General features: G+C 39.8%; 1 protein-coding gene across 5 annotated transcripts in view; it reads right to left on the reverse strand.

The window, feature by feature from the left end:
• The window catches only part of LOC127413583 (WD repeat- and FYVE domain-containing protein 4-like), a 61116-nt gene extending 43797 nt beyond the window's left edge, over positions 1-17319 (reverse strand). The window contains exons 1-16 of one of the 5 annotated variants that reach the window (XM_051650838.1): positions 17076-17319; positions 16149-16375; positions 14391-14629; positions 11165-11276; positions 10423-10529; positions 9652-9804; positions 9058-9247; positions 7660-7849; positions 6725-6885; positions 5447-5908; positions 5249-5350; positions 4505-4695; positions 2006-2607; positions 1696-1786; positions 309-523; positions 123-205 (exon numbers count right to left, since the gene is read on the reverse strand). In XM_051650838.1, the coding sequence (XP_051506798.1) occupies positions 123-205; positions 309-523; positions 1696-1786; positions 2006-2607; positions 4505-4695; positions 5249-5350; positions 5447-5908; positions 6725-6885; positions 7660-7849; positions 9058-9247; positions 9652-9804; positions 10423-10529; positions 11165-11276; positions 14391-14621 (2890 nt within the window). In that variant the 5' untranslated portion in view covers positions 14622-14629; positions 16149-16375; positions 17076-17319. Of the gene's footprint in view, positions 1-122; positions 206-308; positions 524-1695; positions 1787-2005; positions 2608-4504; positions 4696-5248; positions 5351-5446; positions 5909-6724; positions 6886-7659; positions 7850-9057; positions 9248-9651; positions 9805-10422; positions 10530-11164; positions 11277-14390; positions 14637-16148; positions 16376-17075 lie in introns of those variants that run through there. The other 4 variants (XM_051650836.1, XM_051650835.1, XM_051650837.1 and 1 more) reach the window with 4 other exon arrangements.
• Positions 17320-17383: the final 64 nt, after the last annotated feature.

A 17383-nucleotide genomic window follows, 5' to 3' on the forward strand; every position in this document is an offset into this window, starting at 1 on the left:
GAACACATTAAAGATCTAATAGATATCCTACTTCAATCAATATGTTACAAATTATCAAATATCTTTCTGGAAACGGGAAGTAAACGAAAAAGGAACACTGTAAGGACAAGGGGGAACTCTACTTGTGCCACTGGCCTCTTCACATGAGACAGGAAGCTGGTTTTCTCCACTACACATCAGAGGATCCCCAAGACACAGGAACTGCCTGAGGAAAAGCACACTATGGTAATGGCATAGAAAAAAACAACAACAAAAAACGTTTTGTCATAAATAACACATGAGGATGTTAACTGCAAACGCATGCCCACCTTAGGCACTTGTGATCCATGGACTGAGAGGCGAGTTTCTCTAGGATCCGAACTATGGGCAGGTGTAGTGAATGGGAATTGTCGATGAGAATGTGTTTGCAGTGTGTTAGCAGTGTGGACAGCAGACCAAACTCACACATGATCTGCCTGTTTCTCTCTGACTTCACCAGAGACTGCACATGATAAGCCACAGCCAACTGCAGCTCTTTAGACAACTACATGAAAGAAGGTTCTGACATTACTGTAATATACTGTATGCATATAAAGAGATGTGTTTAGCTTGGCATATAGTTTGCTAGATTAGCATGTTAACTACATTTTATACCATGGTCTGTTCGAATAATCGATTCTGATTGGCTGGAATGCGTGCGGTTCAAGCCGTTGAATGCGCAGGTAGTTCCGGTCAGTTTTAATCACCGTTCGATATGAATACGCTGTTTGTGACCCTAGCAACATAACATTACAGAGCAAGCAGAGTGAGCTATAGCAATTGAAAACATTTCCTAACCACTTTCATCAGCATTGCTAATATAATGGAATTCAGCTTGTTTTGCACGGAGGGCGAGAGAAGGAAATCGGGACCTATTAAATGTGTCTTTCACTGTCCGGCAAGGCGATGCAAGTCCATTTAAACTGTAATGTGTTGTGTATGTTATTTGCTCACAAATCTCTGACTCAAACGCTGAAGGAGAAGCACTGTTTGTTTACAAAATGCACACAGCATTTTTCAGTGAAGCGCTACCATTCAAGGATAAATTGCAATTTCATTCTTAAATCAGTCAATAGTGCAGCCTTGACGGATACCATACTGATGTCTCAGAGGTCAAAATCGTTTTTTCCACATTCATGTGAAAATGACAATGAATAAAAATTAAATCATTCATTTTCTCTGGAGTGCCAACCCCTCTACGTTCTGTCGATATTATTATTTCTGGATTGTGCATTTAGATTCACAGTTTTGACCAAGTGTGTGGTCACACTACTTTTTCTCTGTGTCTGAAAAGGTAGAGCTGTAGATCTAACCATCATTAGATAAAGTTAACCGTTATTTTTTGTTCTTCCAGTCAAAATTTGCACTGCAAAAAATGTATGACAGCTGTAACTAATCAATTCTGGCAAGTGACCATGGTATAAGCAGGATAATCCACGGCTAGATGTGCATTAAACGATTTAAATGCACTTCGCTGAGGCAAAGTGCTTCACGCCGGCAAAGTGCTTCGTTTAACGCACAACTAGCCGTGGATTATCCCTTACATAAAGTGAACACGCCTTCACTATTTGCTTGTTCTTTTGAGTAAATCTAACATGGCAACAGTTCACTTTTCTTTTTTACACACCAAATACAAAAAAAACCCAAAGAGGTGAATGTAAATGTGGCTTTACTTACATGAGGGTCACTGGGACAGTAAATACTTGGCAGGAGAGTCATGATGAGTTTAATAGCTCCAGGATGAAGAATGGTGAGGTCACAATAAACCCTGAATAAGAAATATTACATTTAAGGATAGATGGATGGATGGATGGAAGGAAAAGAGTGATAGATAGAGTGATGGATGGATGGATGGATGGACAGACAGACAGATGGATGGGTAGAAAAGAGTGATAGGTAGAAAAGAGTGATAGATTGAAAAGAGTGATTGATGAATGGATGGATGGAAAAAAGTGATGGATGGATGGATGGATGGATGGATAGATACCTCCCAGACTCTGTTGATACCGAGACACTGCCCCTGGTGTGCCTCAGAGTCTCATCGGCATCGGACGGCTCCCCTGCCCTCTGACCTGAGACTGCGGTCTGACTCTCACCAGCCTCAGTTCTATCCTGTATGCCTGCACATGGGTCTGCAGCCAAGCTCAAACCGGTAGCAAACTGTTCTAGGAAACCCAGAAGCTTAACACAGTCACCTAAAGGTGGCGGCAACTGGGGTTCTGGTCTCTCCACCATTTCCACAAACTGTTGGAAACTCCTGCAAAGTGAGCTGTCTTTGTCTGTTTCCAAGGGCACGCCTCCCTGGAAACAGCCCAGCTTATGCAGGGCCTCATCCAGCTTCTCGCAAACACCGGAGGTGTGGAAAAAGTGGCTGTTGACTGGGTGCACATGCACAGCCAGGGCAATGGTGTGTAGGGTGAGTAGGAGGAGCTCCACAAGGCTCTGGCGGCAAAGCGATGCCCACACCCCCACCGGCTGCTGCAGCAGGGATCCTTCCATGTCCACCACAATGGAAAGCAGGCCGTTAAAGCCGCCAGCAGTACGGAAGGCGTTCCAGCTGTTTGGGTTCTCCAGAACTTTCATAATAGACTGAGTAAAGGCAAGATGCAAAGGATTATTACAAACAGTTCAGACACTAAGGCATATCCAATACTACTCCTTTATGTAATAATTATTATACAACCGTTAGCTACGGTAATATAATCTGATTGGACAATCAATGCTCCAAGAGTGCTGACATTTAGTATGTTTTATAAAAGCAATATTACAAAAGCAAAAGTGCTATTGTGCTGAATATCAGCATTACTGTGATTCAGACACAGGCATGAGGTCGATGATTAAATAAGACTGGAATTAATACTTAAAGGTGACTTGTGTAATTTTTGTGACCTAGCCTTGAAATTTGATAAACAAATAAACAGTGTTGTAAAAGGCAGCTTCTTTCAACTGAGAGGTATTTCTAAACTGAAATCTATTTTATCTGTTAAAGATCTGGAGACAGTGATTCATGCTTTTATATCCTCTCGCCTTGTCTACTCTAATTCCCTATTCATGTGAATTTCACAGTACCATCTTTCCTGCCTGCAACTAGTACAGAATGCAGCTGGAAGGCTTCTGACACGTACTAAAAAGAGGGAACATATTACACCAGTGCTGCTGTCTCTTCACTGGTTACCAGTTCAATATAGAATTGAGTTTAAGGTGTTGTTATTTGTTTTCAAGGCTTTGCATGGCTCAGCTCCACAATACATTGTGTATCTTATCTGTCCCCATCAGACTTCCAGACCTCTGAGGTCTTCCAGTCAATTGCTACTGTCTGTCCCCTGATTGCAAATGAAATCTAAAGGTGATCGTGCCTTCTCTTGTCATTGCTCCCAAACTTTGGAACTGGCTTCCTTTAACTAGATCCTCACCAACTATAGTGACTTTTAAACCGCATCTTAAAACCTATTTTTTAAATTTGGCTTTTGAAGCAAAGCAATGACAATGGTGTTGATGAGTCTTCTGAATGTTTTATGCTTTTGATTTCATGTTATTTTATGTCTTATACTGTATGTTTTGTTTTTGTTTTGGGCTTTCTTTTAATTTTATTATTCTGGAAAGCACTTTGGTCAACTGAAGTTGTTTTTAAGTGTGCTATAAAAAATAAAATTGTATTGTATTGTATAATACTTTAACCTTGTGGTGCTATCAAAACATTGCTCTGCTTGAGCATCCTGACAAGCCAGATATCGCAACATCAGCTCAACCAATGGTATCAGATTAGGGCGGAACTATCTGTTTGGTGACCAGAAACATGTTTGACAACAGTAATTTTCGCAATTCCGTTTGTCCGTTTTTTCTGTTCAGAAATTATGCAGGGAAGGGTCTCTGGTTTCGAATGATTCTGGCATAAAATGGATTAACCCTTATTCAATCTACCATGCTAAAACATCAAAGAGCTAATGTGTCATAAGATGAAGCCCAAACCTTATTATGATCAATAGAAGTAATACAAATGGCTTTGACACATCGGGGTGAAATCCAATTGCCAGCAGTCTTAACCCAGTTATACTTTAATGGTCTGCAGGTTAGTATTCCTATGCTTGAATCTAAAAAATGGACATGTACAGTAACTGACTAATGTAGTTATGCATAATTAGATTTCTCTCACATTCTCTGATTTGATATTGTTCATAATTTTCTGTGTGTAGCACCACAAGGCTGCAGGCTTAATCGAATAAGGCTTGAGTTAACAGCTAGGTGTATATTAGCAAATCAATCTGAATTTGGCTATAATGCAATCAGGCTCCCAAAAGCTGATATAATAAATTCACTGGCTCATTATGCTTTAAACATATTATAATTTGTTAGAATTAGGACTAGAAGTTGAATATACAGACAGGTACTAGACACCTGAACACAGAGACTAGTTTAAGTGCAAGCCCTATTAAACAGATTAATATGAAAGCAAAAACAATCAGATGAAGCAACAGAATTTATGTACCTTTAGTAGGTCGAGTTTGAGTGTGAGTTCACTCTCAGTGGAGGAGCAGAGAGCTCCGATGGCCGTGCTCATGTATTCCTCCGGGTTCACCTCAGACAGCTGCTCCAGGATACATAGAGTGGGACTGCGGAACTGCTCAACATCCAGGAAGATCTTCACATAGGGAATCATCCCCAAGTCCCTGATGAACACTTTAAAACCAAAAGACCAATCAGATAGCTAAACAGTTCCCACATGTACTGTAGTTTCAAAGTTTAAACTCCTTATTTCAAATGGCATGTGTGTTCAAACTAATCAGAATACCACAAATGACATGATTTTTATTAAATTAAATAGAAATACTACATGCAGTGGTGAAAAAAGCATTTAGCAACACTTAAGACACAGTGCATGAATTTAGTGCATTAAATAACAAATTATAAATGAAATATAAACTTTATAGCACAAGCACACTTGAGATAAACTTCTGTTCGGTGTATAGTGTTCAAAATTAAGAAAAAAGGTATTTGGACACTTTCTGGTTATCAAACGCTGGACCACTTGATTTAAATGAATTGCAGAAAATGGCTAAGAAAAGTGAAGATAGTTTTGATAAAAGGTTATTTGCAAATGCCACTTGGTTTGATATTTTATGCAATGAAATTCATACTTTTTTTTAAATGTGGCATGACATTTTAAAAGTGTCCAAATTCTTTTTGTGGCTACTGTAGATGATTTATTATGGTGAAAACTAATGCAACCAACCAGTGTTTCTGACAGACTGCAAGGCCAATGCTGCCACTACATTTAGAATGTTGGTGGTCAACTTCATCTCGTAGTCATCTGCCTTCTCCTCATACTCATTTACTATCAAGAAATGAGATCTCAGATCAGGATTAGACATCCGCATTCCAATCATTCTTGTTACCTTTCTTAGTAAAGGCTAAACCCCAAAGTACTCACCAGCAACACCAGCCTTTCTGATGATCTTAGCCCTTCTTTTAAGCTCAAACAACAGTTGATTCATCAGTCCTCCATCACTCAGGACTTCAGACAGCAACTCGCTGTTCATGATGAGTCTGTAGAAGCAGTCCAGAGCAGCCACGCTGAAGGCCTCCGAACAGCCTTGTTTCAACACTGCCTGCACCTTCCTGAGGGTCTCGTGTGGGATATAGGAGAGCTGGAAGACGATGGTCTCAAGCAGTTCAAAGAAAATGAGGTGAACAGGTGGAGATTTCTGCCACACACACTCAGCCAGCTGAGCCAGAGACTGCAGGGTCCACTCCAGCAGGAAGAAGTTTGCCTTTTCCCATGACCAGATCATCTGGATGGTATGCAGGATTTGGCTGCAGATCACGGTGTTACTCGAACGCAGGAAGGAGGACTGGATGATTTTAAAGGCTGTGAGGTTTTTCACTAGTGAGCCTGGATGTGTAAATCAGGCACATGTTAGAGAAGTTAGCAAGACACAAACTACTCAGAAACTGAAGAGGAAACAACACCTAAATTAAATCACTTCTAAAAAACAAAGCAAACAAAACAAAAAAATTTGATTTTGACACCAAATGAACAAGAATGGAAAGAACAAAAAAACACTTGCATTATTTTTGAGGAATGAGCAGGATACCTGTAATCTTCTATTGAAGTAAACATTACATAGACTAGTAGATTGAATTTCATTATACATTTTTAAGTTTATTCCTAAAAGAACATCTCTTGTGAGAAAGCAATAACATTATAAACTACAAATGGCCCATGCCAATGAAAGATCTGCATTCATATTGAGTAATTCTCAGTTTTACTGACTGAAACTGCGTTTTATGGCATGCATGAAATAAAATAAACCACATTTACATATATATCAACATTCAAATGTCAAAAGATTAAGAGAGTGATCGGCCCTTTGGACAAAAGTGCACTAATTTATATAATAAATAAATATAGCTGCAGAGGGTACTGTAACAGGATTGAATTTCACCCATAATTAAAATCACATCAATACCAAATAAAATATAGCTAAAACAAAGGGCTGTTTCTCTCTCTCAGGAATGAGGTGCTTTTGTGGTGATGAATGGAGGATTGCTGTATGGATTAGGAGAATTGATGCAGCATGGCTTAAGTGAGTTAGTGAGGAGGGCTACACTTCATCATCTTGGACATAATTGCCTTTTCTGTGGCATTACCATGAGGTGGCTGAGCAAAGATGCAGCATGGCACACACTGTCTGTCATGGCGGTTTACCTTTTGTCAGGGCAGGGTCAAACCTGAAGCTTGGGGGTTGAGGGTTGTTCACACATATGGCCACCTTCAACTCAGCCTTGCCAAAAAGGGTGAATGACGCAATAAGGTCTAGAAGGTCTTGGACGGCAAGGAAGTGCTCCTCTGTTACTTCCTCCTCACAGCTGAAAAAGCACAAAAATATGTAATTATTTTAGTCCGGTGTGGCACGTGTGTACATTTTTGATAACCTCAAACAAATCTGAAACAGAAGTTAATACTAATGTATTAAAAATCCCTATAGAGAAGTCTAAGCTAGATAACAGAAAGTTAGGTAACAGAGTTCGATGGGGAAGACTTGTCCTCCAGTGGCCCTTGCTGTGAGGTGCAGACACACAGCAAGTTAAAGAGAGCTGGCATGATCGCTAATATGATTGAGCTCAATTTACCACTGATCTCATTACAACCTCTTTAATTATTAAATTTTCCAGCATTCAAAGAAACTTGCAGACAATGACAGACAGACGGACAGATGCAAGTAACGAAAAGTCCCTAAGAATTCATTAGGTATTTGTTAAGCAAATGCATTTTTAGAAATTCATCGGAGACATCCAGGCTTCAATAGTGTGAAATGTATGCCTTCGATGTGAGTGATATTTAGGAATTGTTACCAAAAATAATTGCACAAATAATGACAGGTTTCCATAACTCCCACATCTTCCATTGGTCGGACTAGCATATAGTCCCATCCCAAATTCACAAAGTGTCATGACATTGGTTGAGCTTATGTTGCCACATCAGGCTGGTTTGCTCAAGCTAACACAGCAATGTTTCAATAGTCACTGAGTCAGTGTTCACCCCTTTTGGGGAAATCAACCTATGAATGTTTACTTGTTTATGCATATTACTGTTGGCTGGAAAAGGCTGGTATGCATCACCTTTAATGATTTCAAACTTACCGTGATAAGACGGCCTGAAGGATGCCGTAGCCATCGTTGTTCTCAAACTCCTCAAAAAGAGCAGGGTTCATTGAATAAGAGTCCTTTACGAAGCTGAATACACTCACAACCACCTCAGCTAGAACATGCCCTGGGACCTGCTCACTGATCTTCTGCATGTTCTGGATGCAGATCTTCATGCAGTTACTAGCTAAAGAGAAAAGTAAGAATCTATTTAAAGAAACTGAAAACTAAGTGTTCAAAACACAACTCTTCAACATTCTTTGTACAAATATCGCATTAGAGCTTACATGAATAATTCTAATCAACATTATCCTTGTTAAACCTTGTTTAAACAGCAACTATCACTGGGTACGTCTCAATCAGCTTCCTAGCTCCCTATAACGTGAATCATCAAACCATTAAAACAAATTCAGACACTGGCAAGGGTGTTTATACAGTAAGCTTTGGCATAATTATGACTATCACCTGCGATACTATTATGAGCTCACACATTAAGACACAGCTGGTATTAATCAACAACTTTGTTGTATAAATGACACTGTCATGCATTTTCGTTGTAGATTTTCAAACGTACTGTGTTATTATGAAAAATGTATTATATAAATAAAGAAATAGAAATATAAAAAGTGTAATTTTAACCTTCTTCAAACAACTAATATTTAAGACTGTTTCCCTTTCTTGGTCATTATGGATGAAAGACATTACAAACAACATCTCTTTTAAAGAGAAAACAAGGCTTTGACTTAATAGTTTTACACTTGTTCTCGTCTTACTTGAAAGACTTCAAAAGACATGACAACATTTCTGGTTAGGGAACATTGTGAGCAACAATGCTCCCTTGTTTTTACGGTGGATTCTGGGATTTGTTTGGGGAGCGAATGTTTCAGTGCACTGGAACAATTTTGCGATTGAGACGCAGAAATGCTGACTCCCTGTTCAGTGCCCTGACTACTGAACTAGGGAGCTGATTGAGACGCACCCATTCCCTACTGCCTAATTTGTCCTAAATGTTACTGGCTACAAGACAGCATGCCCCTGGGTGAACTTGTAATAAGATTGTCCAATATGAAATCCTCCACTTAAAAGCAAATGTCCAACTAAAAACAAATGTTATGTAATCAGAGGTCTGGAACAACTGAGTAAATCAAATAAGCATCATGTGAAAGCATGTCATTGCTGTCTGACATGTGCTTACAATATGTTCCCTATCTCTATTCAGGCAAAACACATGCAAACAATTATTTTGCAAACAAAAGTAATTATTACCTACACTCCAATGAGAATTACAAATCTGATGTATTTAGTTTGATGATGAAACAAGCTACAGAATGCCTTCCCATGGGCTAGGGCTTGTGTGCACGAGTTTGTTTGGTGGTTGACGGTGGTAGAGCTGACCTTGCAGTGCAGATACAGTGTTGTGAGCCTGGGCAGCAGACATTGCTCTGAGCACACAAGACGCCTGCCTTCTCCATGAGGGGCTGCACTGATCCCACAAAAGGGTGAGAGAGATGATCACGTTTGAAAGCTCCTGGGTCTCCAGCAGAACCTCCACAAAACAAACCTGCCTGCAAAGCTGCAGGATCACCTGAGCAGAGTTGTAAAGACTCACTTGTCTCTGTTCTGACACTGATGCATTAGATATGTATGCATGCTTTGTGTACAAGGTCAAACACTGTGATATTAATGGACGAAATGCATTTTTGCTACTTTTCTCGCTATTCAAGCAAAAATATATGGAAAAGACATGGAGGAATGACAATGAAATGGTTTTAAAGAGTGGACTGAATGAACATTTCACAAATATAAAACACATTAGTACAGTGCATTGACCCATCTAAATGATGTCTTATAAGTGAACAAATAATGACCTATCTGAAGCAGGATGTGCAAATGAAGACATATTATCCCTTGTTTTGATATGACAAAACGAGCATTTGTCATATAACTGTGCAACACAACATTAAATAGAGATGGTGGAAATGTACAAACCTGAATAAGAGTGTCCTGAAAAGAGCATTTGACTTCCTTTTTCACATCCTCTGGAGAATCAGAACTCTTTTCTCTGGGAGGCAAAGCAACGAACAGGTACAGACACTTGACTAAAGCAGCAGGGAGACTTGTCTTGATCATAGCACTAACCTCCTGACAAAGAACAAAACAAACCCCTGTCAAAATGCGCCGAGGCCACTTAAAAGACAAGATAAAGTCATGCAGGGAAACATTTTTAATGACATAGATGCCTGAACACTGAATTATATCATAAAACAAGATAAAGATAGCAAGTAAAAAAACAACAAATTCAGTTGTTTTTTGAATGTATGCTTTAATAACTAGTAGAAAATCTTCATGAATCTTATGCTGAAAGATTTTTTTCACTTTATAAAGTATTTAAGCAGATGCTCCAAATATCTGTAAACATCTATTTAAATGACATAATGTCACAGAATTACTTATTCACATGTCGTCTATTTAGATTTTTACCATTTTTAATTATGCGCAACAACACTATCAATGTAATTACAATGGTAAGAGAAGTCTGTTCAAAAAGCAATAACCAGTGCTGTCAACTGAATAAGTGACTTCAAAAACTTTTTTGCAACAAAGCTTTTTTACTAAATGTTTAAAAGTTTGCCATCATTTCTGTCTTAATTTCTAGTCTCAAGTTTAATAAATGTGGAAACGTTTGCATTGTTGATATTAATTCAGCAAAGGATAAGGTCAGGACCTGCATCGAAAGCCTATTTTAATTGTGCAACTTACAGCATCTCCGTTGGACAAAAGAGATAATGATTTCAGCAGGAGCCATCCAGTGCTGTTGTTGACCTCTGACCTCTGAAAGAACTGCTCCAATTCAAATCGGGCTTCCTCTAATGTAAACAAAACAATAAATTAAACAGACAGTACTATAACAGCCACATCAGCAGACAACAGATTGAAGGATCTTTGTAGAAGGTTTCAGATCTCCCCACACTTCCACATCCATTTTAAATGAAGTTTTTGTAATTTCACCTATAAATCTAAGTGCAATTTCAACAGTCATTTTTCAATCAGCAGTAAGAAGAGGTGAATACATTATAAAGTGGCAAAATGAACTTTGATCGAAGACCATAACGGTCACATTATCATGCAACTTATTTTATGCTGCATGTCTGTGAATTGAAGAAGTAGGCTACTTCCCTTCAAGCACTAACCCTATCCCTTATTTAGCCTTTATGTTGGCCTTTAGAGACACCACCATTGCTTAACTACTTCTTCACAACTTTAATAAAGGTGAAAATTCTGTCACCATATCCCCACTCACCACCACACCCTATGTTTTTTCCAAACCTGTATACCTTTCTTTCTTCCATGGAACACAAAGAAAATGTTAGGCATAATGTTAGGGACTGAAAGCCTCAGTCACCAGACTCTGGATTTTGAACAACATGAGGGCGAATAAATTATGACAATTTCATTTTTGGGTAAAGTAACCTTTAAGTAACAGATTGTTTCTTGTGGGTACCTGCAGGCTTCTCTGCCACTCTCTGGTATACATGCCAGACGAAAGCCTCTCCAACCAGCAGTGCCAAGCCCTGGAGATCCAGATCATCATGGATGCTGCCAGTCTCTGAGACCTTTCAAAGAGTTGGGTGGGAGTTATTTCTGCTAATATTTCAACATGAACACAATAAGTAAAATTAGGTTAAGAGCTAATCATGATAATAATAAAATGGAACGCAAAATCAGAACTCTACACACTGGTTTCCTTTCGTCGTTCTCTTTCACCCTCGTGCTTTTCCACTGCTGTCTCTACCTCTCTTCCCACACAAAACGCATTTTCCACCCTGGATGTAAACACTGCCACAGACACACTAAGCTCGACTTTAACAACCTGTCTAGACAGCATCTGTCCTCTGCCCCTGGCTCTCTGACATCTTCTGTGAACATCGGACTGACCTCAGGGCAGCTGAGAGGAGATAGTGGAAATCTAAAGATCCAGCAGATCTGGGTAAGTATCAGTCTCTGCTTGCAACCTTTTCGGATAACTTTAAATCTGCAAAAACTTCCTATTACGAGAACAAGATCAACAGCACCACAGACACTCGCAGCTTGTTTAGAACATTCAACACACTTCTCTTTCCTTCCCCTCCACCACCGGACACATCACTGACAGCAAATGTCTTTGCCACATTTTTTACTAAGAAGGTTACAGCCATCAGCAATACATTCTCAGCACCACACCCTGTCAAACACCCACCTCCTGTATGCAGCTCTTCTGTCTCTATGTTCTCTCCTCTGACTGACACCGAGGTCTCTAAACTCCTCCCCTCCAACCACCCCACCACCTGTTCCCTTGACCCCATTCCTTCCCACCTTCTCCAGGTCATCTCTCCGTCCATACTACCTGCACTCACACACATAATTAACACATCTCTACTTACAGGCACTTTTCCCAATACATTTAAGCAGGCTCGAGTAACCCCGCTGCAGAAAAAACCTGCACTTAACCCAACACAAGTAGAACACTACAGACCAGTCTCTCTCATCCCATTCATGGCGAAGACACTTGAAAGGGCAGTTTTCAATCAAATCTCTGCCTGTCTCTCACAGAACAAGCTGCTGGATGACAATCATTCAGGCTTCAAAAGTGGACACTCCACCGTGACTGCCCTGCTGTCTGTCACTGAGTTGCTGAAACAGGCGAAAGCTGGATTCAGATCATCCGTCCTGATTCTGCTGGACCTTTCTGCAGCCTTTGACACAGTCAACCATCAGATCCTACGCTCCACCCTCTCTTCTCCGGGCATCACAGGAACTGTGGTTGACTGGTTTAATTCCTATCTCTCAGGTAGGTCCTTCAAGGTAGCCTGGAGAGGTGAGGGGTCCAAGTCACATCAGCTACTTACTGGGGTACCTCAGGGTTCAGTGCTTGGGCCACTTCTCTTCTCTATATACACAAAATCACTGGGACCCATCATTCAGGCACATGGTTTCTCTAACCACTGCTAAAACGATGACACACAGCTCTACTTGCCTTTCCAGCGCAACGACACCACAGTGACTACTCGAATCTCTGCCTGTTTGGCAGACATCTCGGCCTGGATGAAGGAAACTCCTTGTCTTTCCAGCCAACTCTGCTGTTGAACACATCACCGTGCAGCTGGGTACTTCAGTAACGCCTTCCAAAACGGTCAGAAATCTAGTGGTAACCATCGATAACCAACTAAATTTCACAGACCACATCTCAAAGACAGCACAATCATGTAGATTTACACTTTACAATATCAGGAAGATAAGACCCTTCCTCTCTGAACATGCCACACAATTTCTTGTTCAGTCACTTGTCATAACTAGACTGGACTACTGTAACACTCTCATTGCAGGCCTCCCTGCATGTGCAATTAGACCCCTGCAAATGATCCAGAATGCAGCAGCACGTCTGGTCTTTAATGAACCAAAGAGAGCGCATGTTACACCACTCCTTGTCTCTCTTCACTGGCTGCCAGTTGCTGCACGTATCTAATTCAAGGTTCTGATGCTGGCATACAGAGCAGTCACTGGGTCTGCTCCAGTATACCTAAAATCATTTCTGCAGAGCTACGTTCCCACCAGAAGCCTGCGGTCGGCTAAGGAACGTGGCCTTGTTGCACCAACACAAAGAGGCACCAAAACACTTTCCCGGACTTTCAGCTTCATCGTACCACGTTGGTGGAATGACCTTCCCAACTCCATCCGTGAAGCTGACTCACTTTCTGTCTTCAAAATACGGCTAAAAACATATCTTTTCCATGAGCACTTAACCAGTCACTTAATAAAAACAATGTTGCACTTTAATCTGTCTTGAATACTACTATTCTGATGCTAGTGAAACTTTGTAATACGGCACTTTTCGTACCACTGTCTCCTTAAGATGATTCGCTTATAATGTATTCCTCTTTTGTAAGTCGCTTTGGATAAAAGCGTCTGCCAAATGAATAAATGTAAATGTGTACATCCAGAGAGTAGCAACCATGTTTTCATAACAATATATGAAAACTTCATTTTCCTATGCTGCGTGTGTTTTCCCATAAAATTCCTGACTTCAATCCCAACTTCTCTGTGACTTTTCCAAGCGGGTGTGGAGCCTTACTTCTTACTCTATGGTTGGTCAAATCCCAGTAAGAATGCAGAAGTGGTAAGCCATTCAGTCACACGTGTGTAAACCCCCCCCACCCACATCCATTTTAATAGGTCATGAGTGTTTGTCAATGCAGCTGCAAAACAGATCAATGGTCCTGATGCAATGTGCTTCTGTAAGAGTGAAAAGGGTTTCATCCAATTATTGATGAAAAGTTAATTTGTTTTAAAGTTTAGGTTCAGTGTCATGGGACTCATTTTCATGTGTTCATTTGCACCTATGTAAAGTATGCTTTACGCAAACTATATATACTTAGTTACATAATCTGTCAAGTTATCCTTCACTCCCATCGCTCGCCATGTTTATATGCACGTAATTATCTGATTAAGGTCTATATTGTGGTAAAGCCTTTTTTTTTTTCTTCTCGAAAAGAGGTTTACATTCTCCACAGCTACAGTATTGATGTGTGCCATGTATATCAAATGCATGTATGCAAATGTATGCAAGTTAATCAGCATATTTCAAATAAACTAAGATATGCATGTTCTTTTCCTGCTATTTTCTACTGGAATTGTCCTTCTGTCCATTTATTACAATGCATACATTACATATACATAATCAGGGCCATTACCTGGATGAACAGAGGCAGGAGTCGGTTGATCTCTTGGTCTCTTTGCTCTGGCGACAATTGGGTTATTGTACTCAGCTGGGATAGTTCATCTCTCAGAACCATCACTGCATCACCATCTGCTTTCAGGTTCCCATTTGTCTCACTGTGGATTTGGCCTGTTTTCAGTTCCACACTCTCTGAACTCTCTCCTGAAGAGCTAAGTTCCCCATTCTCCTTGTTGATACTTTCCATTTCTCCACCTGCCTCCTCAAAAAAAAAAAAAAGAAAAAAAGGGGTATCACATGGACATAACATACTGACATTATTATAACACTACTACAGTCCAGATCTGTTGTATTCTTGAATAATTTCTCTGGAAAATCAGACCTTCTTTCTCAGGACAGTGACCATAACAAGGAAGTCATTAATTTCAATGCACAAAAAGACACAACCTAAAGGAAGGGGAGTTTTCTTTTTTCCTTTTTTTTTTTAATGAGATCTTAATATCTCCTAAACATTACAGGGACCTGGGTAGCTCAACGAGTATTGATGCTGACTCTCACCCCTGGAGTCGCAAGTTCGAATCGAACTTGCGAGGGTAGGGTAGAGTCACATGGGGTAACTTCCTCATGGGTGCAATTAGTGGTTCTCACTCTCAACGGGCGTGTGGTAAGTTGTGTGTGGATTGACTGTCTCAGAAGCGGAAGCAACTGAGACTTGTCCTCCGCAACCCAGACTGAGGTAAGTAACCGGGCCACCACGAGGACCTACTAAGTAGTGGGAACTGGGCATTCCAAATTGGGGAGAAAAAAAGGGGATAAATTAAAATGAAAAAATTGAATGACATCCTGCTTCCCAGATTTTGTCCCTGAGAAATAGACCCCAGAAATCTCATGTGCCTCCTCAAAAGTTTCAGTAGAGTGTCTCATTTGTTTCTATTACTTAATTTTTATTTTTATAAGGAATTTTTGGAGAAATGAGACAAAGTAGATACTTAAATAAAAACATAAGTAACTCTGTAACATTACTAAGTAACATTAAGTTCTCTATTAAGTCAGGAGTAACTTCTAGGCAAAATAAAATTCCATCTTGTAGGCTGCCACACAAAAACAGTATGATATAAACATTGAAACTGATGACTTTGACAATAAACATTCATTAAAGAGGAAGGCAAATCTGTGACTGCCTACTGGCTGTTAGCAAGGGATAATGGCAATTTGGAAGATTTTTCTGCAACTCAGAATCAGCTGTTCACATTGAGCGTTAATGGGATCTTGTGATGTCAAGACGCAAGCTTGTTTTGCTACAGGGAGGACAATTCACATTCCTATAGAAATTACATTTTGGCACTGCACATTCCTAGCAGTTTACTAATTCAGCACAGAGGCTAAATACAGCCAATGAACTCTTCATCCAACATTATCTCATCATTAGAAGTAAAAAGACAGTAACTATTCTCAATGCTTAAGTGGGTTTGTCTGTTTCTGAAATGTTTAAACCTGATAAAGAAAACTGGAAAAGGAGTTTCAGGTGAAATCAGAAAGTACTTCAGTAAAAAAAAAAAAAAAAAAAATCTGCTTCCTTTTTAATCTTGTTACTTCTTGTAGTGTTTTCTAAACTGAGCCTCCAGGGGACAAAATAGAACCAATTTGAATCACCAGGCAACCCCACAACAACAGCTGCCAAAATTAGTCCATGTCATGAGTTAGGTGAATTAAACAGAATAATATGCATACTACTTGAAACACCAGCTCAGATGGAATGTAATCCGCCACATACCTGTTGTTTGGTGGGTGGCATCTTAGTCTACGATAAGGCTTGTGTACAAAGATTTACGGCTGGATAGAATGTTTTCCCCTTGTTTCCCATGTCACAGCACCCAGTGAGTGTCCAGCAGAGACATGCCTCTTAATCTGCCTGAGACGGCTCTAATCTACACTGGGTGCTTGAATGTTGCACAATGTGAAACTCTGACATCAGCTGCGCCTGGTCATGTGCCTCACTTCCTAGCAAAAAAAAAAAAAAAAAAAAAGCAGAAGAAGGACTTTCTTGCGCATTTGTGTGTGTTTGTGTTTTCCACACTTCAATAGTCTCAAAAGTAGGATCATGTTAAGTAGACTTCAGTGAAGTATTGGGACTGATTACTCATATTATTTCAAAAGGGGATAACATTGAGAGCACGTAAAGAATTTCTATGCATGGTGTTTACTAGTGTGATTTCCAATTGACTGATAGATGGTCTATCTACACATTAAGGTAAATCTATCAGATTGTGGACAATAGCGACATCGTGTGGTGATTTAAGATAGCAGAACTCAATTCACAACAGGCATCAAGGAAACGACCTTCCCTAATCACAAATGGAAATAATACTTCCAAAATAAGAACTATATAAATTAACTAATGACTGAATGAAGCAATAGATAAATGACTCATATAATCAACATTTTTATGATAGATTAATCTCGCGTGTTTAGACAACTTTTACATTTGATCTGCGTGTTTGAATTAAGCTTATCTGCCGATGTGAAGCTCTTCATCAGCTGCGAAACCAAACCAGAATGTCATACACATTTTCGAATGGTTAAAGTTTCCCAAGTTAGTTAATTTAACCCCTAAGTTGGAGTTGATGATGGCTGGTTCAGTTAAACACAAACATATTAAAACGTCGTTAAACTCAGATAGGCTACACATGTACTTGCTTACCTTGTACGCACCCATGTAATGTTAAGAAGAAGAAAAAAACGTGAATTGTATGAAAAATAGATCTTCAGTCCCTTATTTTGAGCCCACAGGTTTTGCTTAAGGTAACCGAAGTAATCACAGAATAGACTTTCAATGTTACCTGCTTTAACTTCGCGAGGTTTGCAGAAGAATGAGCGTGAATTACTGTTATTACAATATATTTCTCGTTTTACTTGGCTTATATTTTGAAAACTGTCGGTGAGACGCGAAAATGCAGTGTCACGTGTTGAAACCACATATAGATCAGTGGTTGAAACCAGAAATAGAAC

The sequence above is a fragment of the Myxocyprinus asiaticus genome, chromosome 23 (genome assembly GCF_019703515.2).
Source record: "Myxocyprinus asiaticus isolate MX2 ecotype Aquarium Trade chromosome 23, UBuf_Myxa_2, whole genome shotgun sequence".
Classification (NCBI taxonomy): domain Eukaryota; kingdom Metazoa; phylum Chordata; class Actinopteri; order Cypriniformes; family Catostomidae; genus Myxocyprinus; species Myxocyprinus asiaticus.